This window comes from Chrysemys picta, chromosome 5, assembly GCF_011386835.1.
Source record: "Chrysemys picta bellii isolate R12L10 chromosome 5, ASM1138683v2, whole genome shotgun sequence".
In the NCBI taxonomy this organism is placed as follows: Eukaryota; Metazoa; Chordata; order Testudines; family Emydidae; genus Chrysemys; species Chrysemys picta.
This window is the reverse complement of record NC_088795.1, coordinates 36,719,495-36,739,991: the sequence shown is the minus strand read 5'-3', so window position 1 is coordinate 36,739,991 and position 20,497 is coordinate 36,719,495. Positions and strand designations below refer to the sequence as shown.

General features: G+C 42.3%; 1 protein-coding gene across 50 annotated transcripts in view; it reads right to left on the bottom strand.

The window, feature by feature from the left end:
* The window catches only part of ANK2 (ankyrin 2), a 581,537-nt gene that overhangs the window by 195,061 nt on the left and 365,979 nt on the right, over positions 1 to 20,497 (bottom strand). For all 50 annotated transcript variants that reach the window (XM_065596236.1, XM_065596239.1, XM_065596234.1 and 47 more), the window contains exon 2: positions 18,080 to 18,181. In XM_065596236.1, the coding sequence (XP_065452308.1) occupies positions 18,080 to 18,181 (102 nt within the window). The remainder of the gene's footprint in view (positions 1 to 18,079; positions 18,182 to 20,497) is intronic.

Genomic DNA, 20,497 nt, shown 5'->3' with positions numbered 1-20,497 from the left:
TTCAAGCTTCAGCCTGGGATGGCAAAAGAGAATGCAAGACATATGCCTAATTCAACACTATACGTTACTCCTGTTTATTTCATTGCAATTCTATTGCAATCTATGGAGTTATGCCGATAGAAACCTGGAATGACAAAGTGAAGAATTGGGCCCAATTTGTCATTAACTTCCATCCTGTTCAACCCTACTGTAGTTAGTTAGGTCCAATGGGGTGCAGGTCAGTGGAGAATCTGACCCATGCACTGAAGCTTGAAGCCATGTGCACATGAGATTGTGTACTATCAGGGCAATTCTGAAGAAGTTGTAAACACAGTGGAAAATAAGAGCCTGTTGTGGCTCATTCTGCATGCAGATGATGCATTCCATTCAATGTTGTGGCTGAGTGAAGGGTGTCACTGCATCTCACCACCTATGGCTAACTAGCCACAGCATAATTCTTATTAAAGTTAATGAGTTTTATCTCTAACCATGAAAGATAGAAACATCAGCTTGTTCACAAATACGTCTGGTGACTTCATGAAAAGCCTTACATTCTGGGACAAAACTGAGGGTACGTCTATACTTACCCGCTGGTTGGGCGGCAAGCAATCGATCTTCTGGGATCGATTTATCGCGTCTTGTCTAGATGCGATAAATCAATCCCTGAAGTGCTTGCCGTCGACGCCGATAATCCTGCTCCGTGAGAGTTGACGGGGGAGCCTGCCTGCCGCGTGTGGACCCACGGTAAGTACCTTTAAGTTCGAACTAAGATACTTCGACTTCAGCTACATTATTCACGTAGCTGAAGTTGCGTATCTTAGTTCGAACTGTGGGCTTAGTGTGGACCAGCCCTGAATAGACTACAAATGCATTCCCACCCATGCACAAAGCCACAAGGAGTTAGGGAAATGAAAACAGCATGAAGTGTGCAGAAGTTCTCCCTCTATGGGAAGGGCTAAGGGAGAGGAACAGAGTAGACAGGAGCACATGGCTTCCCAACCGCAAGACTCCCCTTGATTTTCCCCAAAAAATATCTTAAAGAAATAAAGGAGAAAATCTTAAAAAATGGGGGGGGAAAATTGTGTGAGGCTGTGAAAGTGCAGACATCTCCCTTCTAATTCTTTTGCAGCCTATGAATTCGTGAAGCTATGTGAACTTACTGACTTACCACTCATACACAACACTACCACTATCACCACTATTGTTAAGCTGTAGGGTGGGTGGCTCTCAGAAAGGGTACGTCTATACTTACTTCCTGGTCTGGATGTAAGCGATCGATCTTCTGGGATCAATTTATCGCGTCTTGTCTAGACGCGATAAATCGATCCCGGAAGTGCTTGCCGTCGACGCCGGTACTCCAGTTCAGCGAGAGGAGTACGCGGCATTGACGGGGGAGCCTGCCTGCCGCGTCTGGACCCACGGTAAGTTCGGACTAAGGTACTTCGAATTCAGCTACGTTATTAACGTAGCTGAATTTGCGTACCTTACTCCGAAGTGGGGGGTTAGTGTGGACCAGGCCTAAGTGTGTGTTTGATCTATGGGCTGTGCTGGTGGATTTGAAAGTTCCCTTCAATTCAGACTAACTAAGGGAGCAGTTAAATGCCTCTTTGTTTAGTAATAGCTGAAACAACATAAGCCACCACACAAATCACTGACCTGCGTGGCAAGGCAGGTGTAGGAATTGAACCATATGGTATAAAGGGGTTTTCTCTGGGTCTGAATGCAAAGGCAGGGGTAGGATATTGTTTTGTGCAGCTGTGAGAGTCACAAGCAGCCAAAGATGGCAGCAGGACAAGCAGACAATAAGACCAGCACTGGTAACGTGGCCTTGAGAGAAAAAGATTTTTGGACAGAGTACTGGCCAGGAAAAGATTTAGAACTGTGAGCAAAGAAACTGCCTCCTCTTTGATTCCAATCATGTTCAGGGAATCAGGACTTTGTGTGCATTCTTTGAAAAAAAAACAGGAATGCATTCAAGAAGGATCTGACTATCATAAATTTCTTCCAACAGCATTGACCTGCAAGATCTCGAATATTGGCTAACTGCTCAGGCTAAAACCAGGTATTATTCGTATATATTCCATCTTGAATTATCATCTCTTTTTAAGAATGTCAAGCAACTCATACACCTTCAGCACCTGCAGATTATACAGTTTTTGTCTTTTGATAGAATTGTCCTATGTCAAGATAACTGATGTGCCATTCAAACCTATGTTGTAAAATTACAGTCCCAACTAAAAATACTGCATATCAAAAAGAATAATTTATAACATTCATTCATATATGTCAAATGCAAGGCATCTGTATAAATCAAGAGTGACTCCAGTTAAGACTGAGATGGTCTCGGAATCCTATTGAATTCATTGTTGAAAGAATTTATAAAAATGTTTTAAAATGTATTATTAATGTATAGGGGGCAATAGTTATCTATAAACTGAACCATACACACATTCAAAACAGTAACAATTTAAAGTTGCCATTGAGAAGATGTGATGTCATTTTGTGCTAGGATGCTGGACAGAGAACAAAAGTTCTTCTTTTGACTCACCATCATGATCAGATCAAGTTGGTTATATTAACTTCAACTTAGAATTATGGAAGTTTTCTGAGCCTTCTGTAGCCTATAGGACTAACCTGCTTGCTTGCATAGATCTTTTCTTATAGTTTAAGTATTTGGTTTATTGTAATAGGTTTATAAATTTATATTAAAGTAAGTTTGACTGTAATGCAAGAAACCTACAGGCCATATCCTGTATGTTAAGCTAAGGCAAAGTTAGCATATCTATATTAAGTCCTTTTACTCAGAAAGTAAAGTTGACCTATAGTTTGTTACCTAAATAGGTAAGTACCCACGCCTATGTCTATGACCTGTTATCTAGACCAATAGACAATGGAGAATGGCATAGGGTTTTTTTCAATTTTGTACCCACAGACTTAACAGGTACACCACAAGGGAACTTATGTGGTATGTACATGTCATCAATACGCACAAACATACTAGCCTATGGGATAAGCGTACCCTAACATTTTGTGGGTGAGAAATGAAGTTTGGGCATAGGAGGAACGATTTCCGGCACTTGTGCCCTATAAAAGAGGTGACCCACCTCAATAGAGTATTCTCACTTACTTTCTATTTCTACTCTCTCTCTCTGTATCTATTCTATCTACAATAACAGCTACCATTAGTAGGCTGTACTTCTTCTTCTCAAACTTTAAGCTTCAAGGAAACTAGGCTAAGCTTGGTTTCCCTAAGTTTTATAGTTTGTTTATTAGGTTTTGATTTTAAGTTTAAGTTAGTCAAGTAAACCCTAATTTAGTCTTAACAGCTCTTAGCATTAATTCCCTCTAAGGACTGCATCCCTCACTCCAAAATTAAAAAACCTTAACTGCAAGGCTGGTCCTGTGTTTCTAACCACCAGGTTATCAAGGAAGGGTGTGAGTATATTAACCAAGGCTTTGTTGCATATAATACTAGATTATCATATGTATCTTTTAAATAGCAGTAATACTGTTGTAACTTTGTACTCTGGGTATTTTACCATTTACTTACTATTATTGATTTTAATAAAAAGTCTTTAAGGCTATATCTGTCTCAGTGTGAGCTTCCTGTCATACCCCCGAGGGTCCTTTGTAAATTCTGTAGAGCCTGACTCAGGACAAGAACTTTTATCTTCCGATCAAACCAACTGGCGACCCTAAGACCCATACTAATTAATATTAATGATTATTATTAATGTAATTAATTTAATTAAATAAGAATTAAATTGATAAATTAACTTAATATTATTAGTACACCCTAATTCAGACTACACTTTGTATGAACCAGCAGGAACTAGAAGAAAGGTGTGGGGACAGAGAGGTCCTGCAGAGAACAGTAAAACTCAGGAGAAAGTTTAGGCTGAGGTCTATGTCTGTGGACCTTAAATTAAGAGTAAAAAAAATCCTCTGAAGGGAGACTGAGTTTTGGACAATAACTCAATGCCCGTGTGCTATTCTCAAAGTAGGGACTCGGGCTCTTCACCTGGCTGTGTAACTAAAGCCGAGTGAAATTTTTTAGACAAATAGTTTATTTGCTGAAAAATGCAGTTTTGGGTTGACTGAAATTATTCATTAATTCAACATACGTTCACCAAACAGTTTAATCCAAAACCATTTTTGGCACTAGATTCACAAGGAGACTTAGGGGCCATTCACCAACCCAGTGGTGGTTGCCCCTTTAATTTATAAATTTTAATATTCATAGACCAGAGAGAGAGAGGATGAAAATAACGATAGCTTTGCAGTTAGGGCACCCACCTGGGAAGAAGGACACTGGGTTCAATTCCCTGCTCAAATGAATATTTAAGAATATACACAAAGTAGAACATCTTCAACAAGAGCAACAGAGAGACCACACCGGAATACACTCTAGACCATTGTGAAGGGCACCTCACCTGCAGAATGAGACATCCAAGTTCAGATCCCTGCTCCCAATCTGACAGAATGGGAACTTGAACCCAGATCTCACATATCCCAGGTGAATGCTCTAACCGCTGGGCTATAGGATATAAGGGGAGACCACCTCCTCCATGAATGGCATTTCCAAATTTGCTTTTAACCAAAAAGCAGTTAAGAATGCTCCAAAATCAAAACTATTTATTCTTTATTTTTTTTCAGTTTTCTCAGTTAAACAAAACAAAATAAGTTTAGTATTGGGTAGATCCAAAATGAACTTATTTTACTTTTTGGGGTGGCCAGTGAACTGAAAAATGTTTTAATTATTTTCACTGTTCCATATAGAACTTCACTCTATCACAACAGTGATGATCAGTAGTACATAGTGGTCTTAGTAATGTGACTCCATCCATAGACTATTAACACATCACCATTTATCCCTCATGCTTTGCCGTTCAGCCCTGCAATTTTCCGAGAAATGTCAATGCTGGATATTTATAAATCAAAACATTTATTTTCTAACTTCACACACTAACTTCACACACTAGCTACAAAAACATGATAACAAAATCATAACTAGCAAATCCTTCTGTCATGAATCTGACCCCCCAAAATCATGAGACTGGCCAAAAAAATCATGAGATTGGATTTTTTTTTCTAAGATTATCTTGTGGTTTTTGGTCTGTCTTTCAGGTTTTTTTTAACTTCTGCTGCCCACTCCCAATGCGTGTGATAATTAAACTGTTGCCAGTTCTCCCAAATGCAGAGAGCATTGATTTTGGCCTCCCTGCAAGAGCTCTCACTGACTGCAGTATGGGATATGGAGCTGCCAATTTCTCTCCAAGCTCTACTAGTCTAATTGAATTAATTGTGTCACTCCATTCCCACATTTGCCCATTTCCCAGCCCAGTAATTATTTATGCACATCAGCTCTGTCCCTCCAGTCCCGCACCTGTCACTAGCATCAGTGCATCCTTGCCCCTTCTGCAGCTCCAGGGCTCTTCACCCACCATCCCAGCCCTGGTGTGGGAAGCTGCGATGAGGTCCCCTTCTCCTCCTTGCCAGGCCTAGAGGGGGTAGGTCCAGGGGTTATTCACCCCCTCTCTTTCCCTTCCTAGGCTAGAAAGGAGTGAAGAGCAGACGGGGGAAGTAGACAACAGACTGAACCACTGTTAATAGGAAGGATCAGAGGTGGGGACATGCCAAATTGAGCAGCTGGGCTGTTTCTGCTCCTCTCTCTCCCCTCCCCTCTTTAAGAACGATGTCAGTTCCTCCCATCTCCCCTATCCAAAACGTTATCTTGTATCCTGAGGGGAGGGGGAAGAGCTCTGTTCACCTCCTGGAGCAGTTCTGATTGGTTGCTCTTCCCCAGGAGAAGGGGAAGGTGGACAATCAGAGGGGATTTTCCCCTGTACCCAGCTGGAAATCATGAGGGCTAGCGCTTGTTGTCTCATTGATAAACTGGCTACAGCACTGGCCAAAAATCACATTACTGGAGTTAAAACAGAGAGTTGACCACGCTGGGTATGCTTCCCATGCTTCAGCTTACCCAACCTCTCCCTGCACAGCAGACCTTATAGTTACAAGAGATCTGCTCAACTCTGAGATCTACACTCAGAAAACCCCCAAACAAGCCACCCCACCTTTTCTGCATTTCCTCCTGGGGTAGGCACACTCATGGATGATCTGGAGACATAGAGATACCTCTTGCTCTCCATCAGAGTCCTCCCTATATAAACAGTGCCAGCATTCCCCAAGCAGTACAAGACACCCCAGACATAGAAAGAATTTCCTCCAGGCTCCATTAGAGTAATAGGACACTTTGAAGTTAGCAAAGCGACTATTATGCTCCAGTTTATCTCATATAACTGAGCAAGGCTTGCACTACCAAATTGTGCTCTAAATGCACTCAAATAGCAGATAATATTTACTAGGAATCCATCCTATTGAAAACATATTTTACTTTTAATAATGGGCACAGCAGAAAATAAATTTATAGTATGTGAAAATATTACATCTGTAAAGAAAACAGAAGACTACTTCCAAACTAAACACGATAATAAATGTGAACAAAAAAGTATATGTAGCTTATTAGGAGGTTATGGATATAATGTAGACTGCTACTTTTTTCACATAGAATAGAAAATGAACGGTTCATCTTTAAAAGCCATCATCCTAAACATGTGGTATATATGTTGGCAGTGCAAAAGACAGTTGGTATAGACCCACAAGAATTATTTCTTAGTCCAACAAAAAAGCATACCATTCTAAAGAAAGGAAAAGGCAAATTTGGAGCTCCAGTGCATTTGACGTGTGACACTACATTTTCAAAGCAGTACACAGACTTTTCTCCCTGAAGTCAAATGTACACCTTCTTGTCCAATGTGCACAGGGGGCACACCCTTTTCCCGAGCAGGTTGGGGGCTTGCGTATAGCACATAGATCTTTGGCTATATAAATACACCATCCAAACTGCAGGCAGAGTGACAGCTAAACAGCTGCTGAACCATCAAGGCTGCAGTAGCAGCTGCAGAATGACTCCTGTACTATTCCCTAGTCTGAAAGAGCAGGATTCTATCCCGTCTGACCCTACAGAACTCCACTAAGCACATTTCTTTCATTTTAGCTGTGTGCAAGGCCCAGGAATTGGCCCCTCGTAGGATTATTTCACTAGCTAGGAATGACTTCCATCATTGAAGAGACCCACAGGAAATGTTTTATTCTTGGTATGTCTGAAGAGAGCAAATAGATATTTAAGGAAAGCACCTGGAGAGTACGACGACTGATGAGAGCATGGTGATGCTAGGAAATGACAGCGTTAAATAACTGAGTTGATTGAAAGCAGCAGTGGTCCTATCCAGCCCATTATGCAGCAAATATGGTAAACAGTGTATTGTCTCCCTCCACATTACAAGTCTGTCACACGATAGGCCACAGCTGCTTATTAACTTTGAGTCCAGTTCTGTCAAATTTAGGATTACTTGCCTTATAACCTATTACTCAGTATAGGGCAAGGATGGCAGAATCTGACCGCTTACAATCAAATGGCTTCAACTAGAAATCAAACAGAGTAAGATACAAATTTAGAACTTGTGGTCTACCAGGACTTTCCTTGTAACCTAGGCAATAGTACAATTCTAGCATTTATTCCTTGTCTTTCTTAACCTCAAGAATCTAGTTAATGGCTAGAACCCCAGCCCATCACCATGTTGCAAATGGTAAGCTTTTCAGAGTCTTAAGAACAGAGAGAGAATGAGAGCTTGTCCACAGAGAGACTTGGTGCAGTAAGCTGGGGACTAAATCTACAGTGCTCTAACCTGCTCTTTCAATCAGCAGTAGATCAAGAGGACTGCTGTAAATGGGTAAGTGTCAGAGCTCAAATCAGAACACAGAAGTGGGTGGATCAATCCTGTGCTTAGACCAGTTGACCATGTCTCTCCCCACTGCACTCTGCCGATTTAATGTAACTGTTGGTCTTCTTTACATATGACTGAATACTGTGCAAGTCAGTATAAAATGAATGAGCATAACCCAAAAATACATAGATGGCATTAGAGCCTCTATTCAGTCTTAATGATCAGTGGAAACAGCAAAAGGTCAGCTGGTAAAGTCCAACATACTCAGAAGAGAGGCTGGCTGGCATCCAAGAAGCACTTTATTTAATTAAATGGAACAGGAAAGCAGAGATCCACAGAGGGAAAGCTTCATGTGAAGAGTTCTCCTTTCAGGACTATTCTAGAGGCCCTGGTACAATGAAAGAAGTTTATGTCAAAAATTCAAGCTCTAGTACTACATGAGACTTAAAATGAGAGAGCTCTTCAGAGAGATTAAATATTTGCCTGAATACACAATAGGGGAATAGGGCAAGAGAGAACAAGGGAGAATGATGAAACAGTCTCACGGGAAGGGGATTTCACTGGGAACAAGTCCTCTGCACAGTGTTGCTGGCTTCGGCAATTTTATTGCTAGTCTCACAATATTTGGTCTTTTTCTTGAAGCCCAGCTTCTCAAAAGTCTTGCAATTACTCAGGAATCTCAGATCTCATTTTAAAAAGAAAGTTGATTTTCTAGCCCTCCTGGTTGCAGAGGAAAAACTAAAAAACATGACTCCTAAAGGCTCAAAACACCTCAAAGCAAATAAAAGGCTTTTTTTAAATGTCACGATTTTTAAGCCAATCTTACGAGTTTTGGGGACTAACTCATAATGTTTGAATGCTTGGGGTTGGCACACTCCCAAATGTCACTTTCAAACATATGAGAGGGACAGGAAGAAATTGCCTGGGAGCATCCAACATGACCCAGGCCATGCCCCTTCTTCAGACACTCGTGGATTTTTCTTCTTCAAGTCCTTCAATCAGGGTGAGGCTGAGGGTGATAGTGGCCACTGACTTCAACAGAGCCAAAATTTCACCTGAATGTTTTTCTGTGGGAGCAAAGTAGGGTGCAAGGAGGATGTGCGGTGAATAAGAGCTGTAAAGAGTTTGATTCCTCTCTGGACTGAGAGGTGGGTAGGACACGTGGTTGTTTTGAGAGTAGACCATGGGGAGAAATTGTATGCTAACTTTAGGCAATTTACCTCTTTACTATGTGTCTATATCCATCTGTCTTGTCTAGTAAGATGGTAAGTTCTTCAGGCCAGAAATGTCTTCTATGCTGTTTGTACAGTGCCTCGCACAATGGAGTGCCATTAGCTACTACCAGAAGGATTATCAAAGTAATAATAAATTTATTTGAACCAACTTCCAAATATTAAAATTTGTGTAGGCCTAGTCCATTCAGGAAGATGGATGTGGTTCAAACTGGTTCTTCTGTCCCTAGTAAATGATGTACAAATCCATTCCAGGGTGAATTAGGATGGAAACAAGCAATTTTGTTTCAAAATCAGAACTAGCAGAACATAGACCAGATGACTGGTTCAAAGACTATAAACTACCACTCATTCTCACAGTGGAAATCTCTGTGGGCAAAAGAGGGAACACACATTGTCAGATGACCAGGACCAAGAAGCTAAAAGTGGGAAATGGTACTCTTCACTCCTGACCACGCAGGAGGCATGTCACACAGTTAATTCTTTGTAGTTGAAAGTCCCAAAGCCACATGACAGACTATCTTGAGGACACAAATTACCCAGTGCATGGAGAAACAGTTCCATAGCTTTTGGCAACTATGAGAATCCAAACAATATGCTAATCAAATACATTCATTTTAATAATAGGCCTATAAGCACTGCTGTCTTAATCTTTACTAATTGCCTTCCAAGCACTTCAGATACTTGACATTTTATAGAAAATTCCTAAACCATTTCCTGCCAATATCAGAAAAATAACTTCATAGAATCATAGAACTGGAAGGGACCTCGAGAGGTCATCTAGTCCAGTCCCCTACACTCAAGGCAGGACTAAGTATTATCTAGACCAGTGGTCCCCAACCTTTTCCAGGTGGCGGGCGCCAGACGACGAGCCACCGAGGACCGTGGCCGGCAGACAAGCATCCGCCAAAATGCCGCTGAGAAGCGGCAACGTCAAGAGGCTTTTCGGTGGCATTTCGGCGGCCACGCCTCTTGATGACGCCTCTTTTCAGTGGATGCTTGTCCGCCGGCCAGTACGCATGCGCACTTAGATGCCCCAGCGGGCACCATGGCGCCCACAGGCACCGCATTGGGGACCACTGATCTAGACCATCCCTGACAGGTGTTTGTCCAACTGAAGGGATAGAACATAGCCAAAATGTTTTTAAAGAATTTGCAGATTTTTTTTCCAGCATTCACCCAGTTCTACCTATTGTACAGACAATTCTCTGGAACAAGCCATTTCTTTAAAAAAAAATAGAAACTCCTCAAATAATACTTTTTAAAAGAACCCAGTAATTCTCTTTATGCTCTCAATAACACAGAGTGCACAACATTATATTCTGAAGTGCAGAAGGATCTCCCCTCCACACACACATTTTTATTCAAACTTTGATGTGACACTTGACTACTTAATCATCTGCTATTTTACTTTGGTAGACAAGATACTTTTCTGAAGTAGTTAGAAGAGCTATGTGATTATTTTGGTTTTCATTCTTAAAACCACTCTAACAAAATAATGGCCTCATCTATGAAATTTTAGTTAGAGTTTTGGCAATTTTTTCCTTAAAAACCTTCATTATCTGAGCTTTCTACCAAGACCATGGTATATCATGAAGACTTTTTTTCTGGGCTGAATGTTGGCATAAGGGCAGCTAGGGAACAAGAGATTTTAGTGAGGCTGTTTAGGAGACATTAGAAGGTTACTGGGAGATGAGAGGATCACAATATCTCAGCAATGACCTGGCCCTGACCCTTTCCTAGCCTGCCCCATCAATATGCAAGGCTGCCCGCCCGCTTTGTGCAGATTCACCGACACTGGGAACCCACCACAGTGTGAGTTCTGCCAGCAGTAAGCTGAGCCCAGTGCGATGGCCAATACATGACAGCTGCTTTTGATCATTCTAAAAGTAGATTTATTTATTTATTTATAGCCTGTGTTGGAGTCTGTGCACCGAATTTTAGTTCACCTTGTAGGATTTTAGTCTCTAAACAGAGCTGGATGAAATTTCTGTTGGAAGTATTTTACTTCCTTCCTGTAAACTCTCAGCCATAGCACAAATTCAGGGGTCATTTCTGCCAAATTTCATTAGAAGTTCTCAGCAAGTTAGACATACATGGCTGGATCTTGCAAGTTCTTAGTATGTGGAACTGTCACTGACTTCAGTGGGAGATCCATGGGTGCTAGACTTGCAGTATTGGTCCCCAAAGAGCATAAATCCTGCAAATAATTATATGCATGCTTAACCATATGCATGAGTGGTCCCACTAAATTAAACTGCACTACTCAACTGCAAAAAGTTAAGCATGTGGGTAAGTGTTAGCAAGATTAGGTCTTCTGTCACTCTTTGATGCAAACTGGGTTCATGGAACAGGCTTATTGATGAAAAACCCAACTCAAAGTCTAAGGCAGTGGTCACCAACCAGTCGATCGCGATCAACTGGTCGATCCTAGAGGATCTCCCAGTCAGGGCCGGCTCTAGGATTTTTGCTGCTCCAAGCAGAAACAATTTTGGCCGCCCCCCCCTCCCCCGCCCCCCATTTTTTTCTTACCCCACCCCCGGCCCCACCTCAGCTCCGCCCCTTCCCCAAATCCCCAGCCCTGCCTCCTCCCTCCAGGCTCTCAAGCCTAGGAGGGAGGGGGAGAAGCGGTGCGCGCACCACGGCCACTCGGAGTCCCCCCTCCCTCCCAGGCTCTCAAACCTGGGAGGGAGGAGGAGCAGTGGCACGCGAATCAGCTGTTTCGCGCGCCGCGGCCGCTCGGGATCTCCCCCTCCCTCCCAGGTTTGAGAGCCTGGGAGGGAGGGGGAGCAGCGGTGCGCGAATCAGCTGTTTCACGCGCGGCAGCAGCGGAGGTGAGCTAGGGCGGCCGGGGCACATTTTTAGAGGCGGCATTCTGGCGCCGGCCATGCTGCCCCTAAAAATGTGCCGCCCCAAGCACCAGCTTGTTTTGCTAGAGCCGGCCCTGCTCCCAGTCGATCGTGTTCTCTGGCAAGGCAGACTCCCTACCCCATGCCACTCCAAGAAGCAGCCAGCTGGGGGAGTGGGGGACAGGGGTCTCTCTTTGCGCACTGCTCCTGCCTGCAAGCACCGCCCCCGCAGCTCCAATTGGCCAGGAGAGCTGCGGAGGTGGTGCTTGCAGAGAGGGGCAGAGCACAGAGCCACATGTTCCCTCCGCCCCAGGAGCGCGTTGGCCCCTTCCGGGAGCAGTGTGGGGCTGGGGTAGGCAGGGAGCCTGCCTTAGCCTTGCTGTGCCCACTGCTGACTGGGAACCGCCAGAGGTAAGTGCTGCCCGGCGGGAGGCAGCACCCCAACCCCCAGCCCTGAGCCCCCTCCCACAGCTAGCACCCCATACCCCCACCCTACACCCCAAACCCCCTCTGGCATCCCAAGCTCCACCCTGAGCCCCCACTCCCAGAGCCAGCACCCCATGCCCCTTCCTGCACCCCACACGCTCTCTTGCACTCCAAGCCCCACACTGAGCCCCTCCTCCCAGAGCCTGCACCCTGCACCCCCTCCTGCATCCCAACACTCTGCCCCAGCCCGGAGCCCCCTCCTGCACCCAAACTCCCTCCTAGAGCTTGCACCCCTTACCCCCTCCTGCACCCCAAGCTCCACCCTGAGCCCCCACTCCCAGAGCGCCAGCACCCCATGCCCCCTCCTGCACCCCAAACTCTCTCTTGCACTCCAAGCCCCATCCTGAGCCCCTCCTCCCAGAGCCTGCACCCTGCACCCCCTCCTGCATCCCAACACTCTGCTCCAGCCCGAAGCCCCCTCCTGCACCCAAACTCCCTCCTAGAGCTTGCACCCCTTACCCCCTCCTGAACCCCAAGCCCTTACCCCAGCCCGGTGAAAGTGAATGAGGGTGGGGGAAAGTGAGCGATGAGGGGAGGGGATGGAGTGAACGGGGTGCGGGGGGGCGGACAGATCCTGGGTTGCCCTTAGAATCAAAAAGTGATCTTGGGCACAGAAAGGTTGGAGACCACTGGTCTAAGAGAATGGCTTTCAGTGTGTGATAGGAAAGCACGGGCTGGATGCTGTGCATAACAGTGGCACCCTTTGCAGCAGTAACAGCGTTTCCAAAGGTGAGTAGTAACCCAAGGAGAAATATATTCTTTATGCTAATTTTATTGTACAACTGTTTTAGTTGGTAAGAAAACTAAATCAACTAAAACTTGATCAATGGGCCACTCTCATATACTCCATATTTATAACCCTTTGTAGATTTAGTAAACAAAAGCAAAAAAGATCCAAAAAATGTGGTCCCTTTCCAGTCATTTGAGTCTCTAATAACAGCAACAGTACTAATTGGCATTCGGCACTAGTGACGTTGTTTACTGTCGGTGATTGTGAGCTACTAGATTTTAATCTGCTTGGACACACTTAAGCCTTTCAGATAAAAATAATCCACTGAGTGTTTGCTTACAGCCGGATACCATGCAGAAGCAGCCAGGGAAACCTCAGACTTCTGCACTCTGGGTCAATGGCAATCAGATGCTTTGTGGGGGATGATATATTTGATGGCCAGGAAGAAGGGGGTGGCTGATCATACTGCTTTCCTGCAGTAAAAAGGAATATCTAATATCTACACTTCTACCCCGATAGAACGCTCTCCTCGGGAGCCAAAAAATCTTACAGCATTATAGGTGAAACCGTGTTATATCGAACTTGCTTTGATCCGCCGGAGTGCGCAGCCCACCCCCCTTCCTCTCCCCCCCCGGAGCACTGCTTTACCGCGTTATATCCGAATTCATGTTATATTGGGTCACGTTATATGGGGGTAGAGGTGTATATATTGCATGGAACCTCTAGAACGTTTCCCACTGTGTGCATGTACGTTTTCTAATTGGAGTTTTATCTTTCTTGTAGTTGGACAATCATGTGCACATTTCCAGCAATTGTTCCCAAGGGAGGAGTGGCACCAATATTTGTAAAACCTCCCATTACTTAATTTGAATCTATTTAAAACTGCCCTGGAATTATGAAGTGCTTTGGAACCCACATAAAACTATATGAGGGTCAAGCACTGACTATAAAAATTACAAAAAGATGCTTTCTGAAATTTTTTAGATGCTAGGTTAGAGTTTGAGAATTAAATGATCAAAGGAGCTTCCTTCTCTCTAGCAATCAAGTACAGTACATGACAACCATTGAAGTTAAAGATGCATTAGAAACCCAGAATAGATGAGAAGAACCACCCTTCTAGAAGCACCCCTGTATTCACACACTACAAACTATTATTGTAATCTTTATAAAACATACCTTGTGACATCTCATTTGAAAACTAAAATCACCACTGATCATTAATATTCTTGGGTAAAGTATGTACACAATGTGTGTTAGGAGTTATGGATATACTGGAATTATTACTAAATCAGACATGTCAGGGGTAGTTGGTAAACAGGTCTGCTACTGACAACAGAATGTATATTTAATGCTCTGACCAGCCCCACCTTCAGGCAAAGACAATGAAGGTCCATTTTTACATATTAGGTAAACAAAGCTATTAATCTAACAAGTGGGGGAAGAAAGAGCATGAAGCATCCTTCACTACCAGACTCCATGTCACCTTCCTCAAAGCCCAAATAAACTTTACTTTGAGGGGTTACCCTCAGAAGAATCCATTTTAAACATTTAATGGTCTATAAAAACAGAGGCATTGAACCTCAAGTGATAAGCAATTGAATCAACAGATTGTATACAATATAACTGTATTATAAAAGTGTACAGAGTGAGGTCTTTTCTGACAGCTAATGACACATTGGTTATTGATATAATTATGAAATGTATATATTATCACTGTCTGAGGAAATATGGATACTTAATATTATGCTTTAAAATCTGTGGCCAAAGAGTGGGAAACAGGTTCCCTCTCAGACAGAAGAGAAGGTAGTTATCTATCTGTCTCCTATGTAAATTCAGTATGGTGGAATCAAAACAATGGAAGCCCCATTTACACAGAAATCAGAAAGGGGGGATGGGAAGTCCACCGGAAAGGAAAAACAGAATGAGGGCATCCTGACTCTTAAAACAAAGTCATAGAACTTTGGAAGATATAAGAAAACATAGAAGCCATCTCTGGCATCCATCACTAGTCTGACACAAGGAAACAGAGGTCTTGAAAGTTGAGAAAGAACGGTCCTTCAACCCCAGGGATGGGGGATGAAGTCTCTGGAAACTGAATATAGGTGAGAAACCATCTTGAACAAAGCGTTTATCTTGCTAGATTTTTAGATGCATGTTTTCACTTTTGCATGTAACCCTCTCTAACTTTATTCATTTTATTTGGCATCACTTAAGCTATGTCCTGTTAAAATATTTGTGGGGTTTTTTTTTTACCATAAACCATACAGAGAAGGGTTATTTACCACAGTTAATCACAGTTAATAAGCTGTGATGTGCTTTTCTGTCTTTAGAGGAAAAAACTAGCTTTATTATTTCTCTGAACTGTCCAGAAGAGGGCTGGACATTACAGAGCACATGATTTGGGGAAAATTTGGGATTGGGAGTGTGTTGGCGTCACCTTGCTGGCTGTAACCAAGGCTGGTGGAAGCCAGAGTGGGGCTGTAGGGCCATAGATGAGCTGCTAGGGTCAGAGCTGCTGAACCAGGACAGGCTACACAGCACACAAACACACCGAGTATGACGTGCATGCCTGTAGGCTGCCTAAGTGTCTCAGGCTGTGAGCTACAGCAGCAAAGCACTGTTAGTCACCCAGGGTTGCTGGGCAAGTAGTGACACAATCGCTCACTGGTCTGGACTGCACCCCAAGTTGTGACATCTGCTGTTATAATTGAGAAAAAATGATTTAATGTCCATCTTTCACATATGTGGCCTGGTGAGGGATGGGTTAATTTGGTAGCTGTCCCAACCTACTTTTAAATTGCCTTTCTTTTGCGTGAGTGGATTCTCAATACCCTGCTTATGGAAAACATCCACAGATCCTCCACCTGACTCTCTAGGAGTTAAATGCCGTATAGGGAAAATTTACTTAAAGGCAATTCAAAGCAAAATGTGCACAGAGGGGGTTTAGCGACGTAGCAGAATCACTGTAAAAGTAAAAAAGTCCACTGCCAAGTTCAGAATTTGATACCGACATGCTATTCCCCTTACTAACAGCAGAAATATATAGCTTTATTTTTTAGTTATTGTATCTATTTAATTTTGGTATTTATACAACAGCTTTGAATTGTACAAACACATTGATTGTTCAGGAGGTGTGGCAAGTAAACATGAAAGAAGATAGAAACAAACTGTAGTAATGTAATTATTAACATCATAGGGAAACAAGATATAAAAAAAACTTGATATAAAAAAGAAAATGTGGACTCAAACTGGGGTGCTTATTAGTAAATTAGATTCATGAAGATCTTTATGTTTATTTCTGTGTACTTAATAAACAAACATAATATATTGAAATGTGGCTAGGTTAATTTCTATTGGAATATGTGTCAAAATACCAAATTTGTTAAAAATCCTGACCTATAATAATAATTACATAAATTAAATATTTATTTATTTATTTATTTGAATTACTGTCACACCTAGGAGGCTAGTCATAAGCTCGGTACAAACACAGACAAAAAGACAGTCTCTGCCCCAAAGAGTTATTAATCCTGGTATTAATGCGTATAAAACTACCATTCACTATCTCATATCTCCTCCTCTATCTTATTTATTTAGCTCTCAAAAATAATTTTATAGCCCACAGTCCTTAAATTGATTCAAAACTCTGCTGCAGAAATCATCTTCCTGGCCTGTTGCTTCAATTACATTGCATTCCTCCACTGGTTCCTCTTTCTCCACTGCATCATACATAAATTACTTCTTTTCACTTTTAAAACCATTTATGGCCTATCTCCACTCTACCTATCATCTCTTATATCGCCTAAAGCCATCAACCGCTTCATTGGCTCTGCTAGTGATACCAACCTTTATTGCTCTTTAATCAAAGTTTCACACAAACACAGTCACACTTTCTTCTCTTCTGCATGTGAGAAGCTCTCTGTAAAAATGCCTACACAACACTTAACAATGGCTAGGCACTTGGTGTGCTGTGAATGTTGCTTTTTACACTCATTATAGTCATCTCATTGTTACTTTGTGCCCTTCTCCCAAATTGTGTCATCACATACTGAAACTGCAAGCTCTTCGGGGCAGGAACTGTCTTTGCATTTTAAGTATGTAAAATCCCTAGTGCAACGGGGTCATGATCCCCAGTTGGGTCATGAGGATGCTACTGCAGTACAAATAAACAACAATAATAAATAAATACTGGCTAGAGGAATGAGAATATGAAAAGGTGGGAATGAGGTAATATCTCAACTTTGGCTGATGAGAGAGACAAGCTTTTGCGCTTACACAGAATTCCCCAGGTCCTGAAGACTTTGTGATTCTAATATCCTAGGGTGGACATGACTTAAACAGCACTGCATATAATATGAAAAATAGCAGTTCCTTTTATTTGTCTGAAAAAGAGTGAGTACATGAGTAACTGTGAGGAGGAGGATTGGGATAACTAGTGGACAAATATCAGTGGAGTGGTAGCTTGCATAGGGGACTGTTAAGGCTGGGAAGCTGAACCTCATTGCACTCTGTTACCACAATAGATAGGCAGGAGAGGAGGAGCTGGAAGAAAAAAGTAGTAAGCCAGCTGCAAAGCACTCATCCAGGAGAAAGAACTGCCCAGGAACAAACCCTTCCCAGCTAGCATGACTGGGAATCCAAGGTTTGCATTTAATTATAACTTCTTTTCCCCCCCCACACACAAAGTTAATTTATTTAGCTAGAAAGCACTTTTTTAGTGTGGTTTGAATAGTGGTAGTGCCAGGAATAAGGGGCTCAGAAAGGCTTGTTTGCTTACAATAGAGATGTTCTGTTAAATATGTGCTGTGGGCATAGTCAGCTGTGCAAAAGTGGATGCTCCAAGTCAAAGGCCAGGGCTGAAAATATAGCCCAAACTGACTCAGAACTTGACTGTGACGGTCTTAAATTGATCTAAACCATAAAACCATTTAAGGTTTTCCTATTTGCAGGGTCCTTATCTGTTACATATAATACTTGTGTACAGCAAACACATGCCCATGCAGTCTTTCTTACCTGATTACATGTGTTAATGTCTATTCCACCCTTCAGATATTCCACTACTTTGTCCAGATTGCCAGCTCTGGCAGCTCGAAGAAAGCTCGCATTGCTGTCAGACTGTGAAAAGAGGAGAGAAAAAAACAAAATTCAAATGACTGCTTTAAAGAGAATACAGCACTGATATAATCAAAGGTATCCACATTGTATGCTGAAGCTGTAACAATATGGTGCAAAAACACCTGTTCATACATTTTACCTTCATTGATTCACATACACCCTAAACAGTACAAAATTAGCACAAAGAACTTATCGACTTCTCAGACTGAGCAAAATATTGCAACAGTTGCCAAAGGTAAAAAATTAGTTAGCCTGAAGGAAGAGAGTAAAAATCCTGCTAGTTAGAATTAACAATAGTAGGTAAAGGATCAGAGTCTAGCTAAGTACAACCAATTTGCCAGTCACAGAATCCCTCCTATATATGTGCCCACATCGGATAGTTTACTAACATTTCACCAGGAACCTCTGATGGCTCTAAGGTAGTTTACTAACATTTTGCCTGGGTCATAAGCAACCAATCATCTCTTCTGCTGTTGTTTCCATTTTGAGAGATAAATGTCACTAGAGTTCGGGCTCTTATTTGAACGTGCCTGGCTGACACAGACGGACACACACACACACAGACCCAGACACACACACACACACACAGAGTAAAATATTTGAAAGATAGAAGGCCCCATCAGATATCCGTAATCAGCTGAGATGAGCATGAATAAAACAGCTTGAACACACAGAATACAATGATTAACAGTGTTTGTAAATGTGGCACTGCAGACAGCCCTAACATGTTTCCCAGGAAAACAGTGCTGCAGGTATGTTTAACCTTGGGCCACAGACCCAAAGAGGATGAAGTATCTATATCCAAGATAATGTCGCAACCATCATCATTCCCCTCCTATGCTGCTTTTGTCCATGTAGTCACATTTAAAGTCCAACAGTAACCCAAGGGAGTATGAAATGCTTTTAGCCCTGCTCCCTTTGTCTTTAATTAGAGCACAGAATTCAAATTGGCCAACAGACACCAACACAATGATGCACCTGTGTGCGCTTGCAGTTAAGTCAATTGCCAATTAATACAGCTGTCAGCAGAGAGAGAAGAAAGGAGTGCTATAGCAGCAGGGTTAAATCAGTATGATTATGGTCATGTATGAAGATTTGGGGACCTAAAGAAAGAGAAAGTAATTCTTGCTATTTTATATTTTCTGCAGGCAGAACAGAAAATGCAATTTGAAGGGAAAGACTAAATTTAAAAAAATCTACTAGTATGTTTCTGACTGGTAACATTTTTTCCAGCACAGGAGGAAATTATTGGGATCATAGTGATGCAGAAGAATAGGCATAAGAATGCTCTGCTACTTAAAGTTTTGCTGTAATATCTCAAACTTACATTAAACACATTTTCCATGTACTCCCATCGCCGTTCGAGGAGCAAGACTGTAAAGCCCATTCTCCTGAAGGCCCCACAATACTCAAAGCCAGCTTTTGTACAGCTTAATAATACTAATCACATTGATCCATTTATTTCCACCACCATTGTTCTTTATCACTCCATAGGAGCTCAATTTACATCACTGGTTCCCACCTATTTTAATCTGCAACAGATGGATATCATCAGACCTATTCTTTTTACTACTGTATTTCATGCCAAGACTAAAAGATTTCCTTCTAAATTCCTTTCAGCAAATTTCTTTCATCGTCTTTTTTAATGTTAAGAAAACAGACGATCTTTCTTACGCACAGCAGGGTGGAGAAGAAAGGTAGCATAGGAATTTGGAGTCGCATTATAGCTTGAGGCATGAGCCAATCGGGCATTGCATAAAGCATGACATAGCAGCAGTCTCTGCCACATGTTTGAAAAAGATATCAATGGTTTTCAACCTATTGTCAGCGGAACCCTGGGGATCAGCAGACTATGTGTAAGGCGTCTGCAAAAGGTTGTTGTTACCAAAGAACAGTGATTTTCAACCTGTGGTCCATGGACCTCTGGAGGTCTGCAGACTATGTCTAAGATTTCCAAATGGGTCCACACCTTCATTTGTAATTTTTTAGGGGTCCACAAATGAAAAAAGTTTGACAACCATTGGTCCATATCAAAGGAGATCTTGAGCAATGCAGCATCTCCTATATTACATGTGTGCGCACACACAGCAAAATTATACTGTAATTTTTAATTGACCTTGAAAAAAATCAACTGTCTTGAAGTAGAAACATTGAAAAAGCCAGAAATTAAAGCACTTTTGGTGAAATACTGGCCCTAATGAAGTCAATGGGAGATTTGGGAAAGGAATTTACTCACTACGGGTTATGTCAATTTTTGTTTGTTGACACTTTTTACATGTCTACAGGAATTAACAGTCCCAAGGCTACAATCAGTTG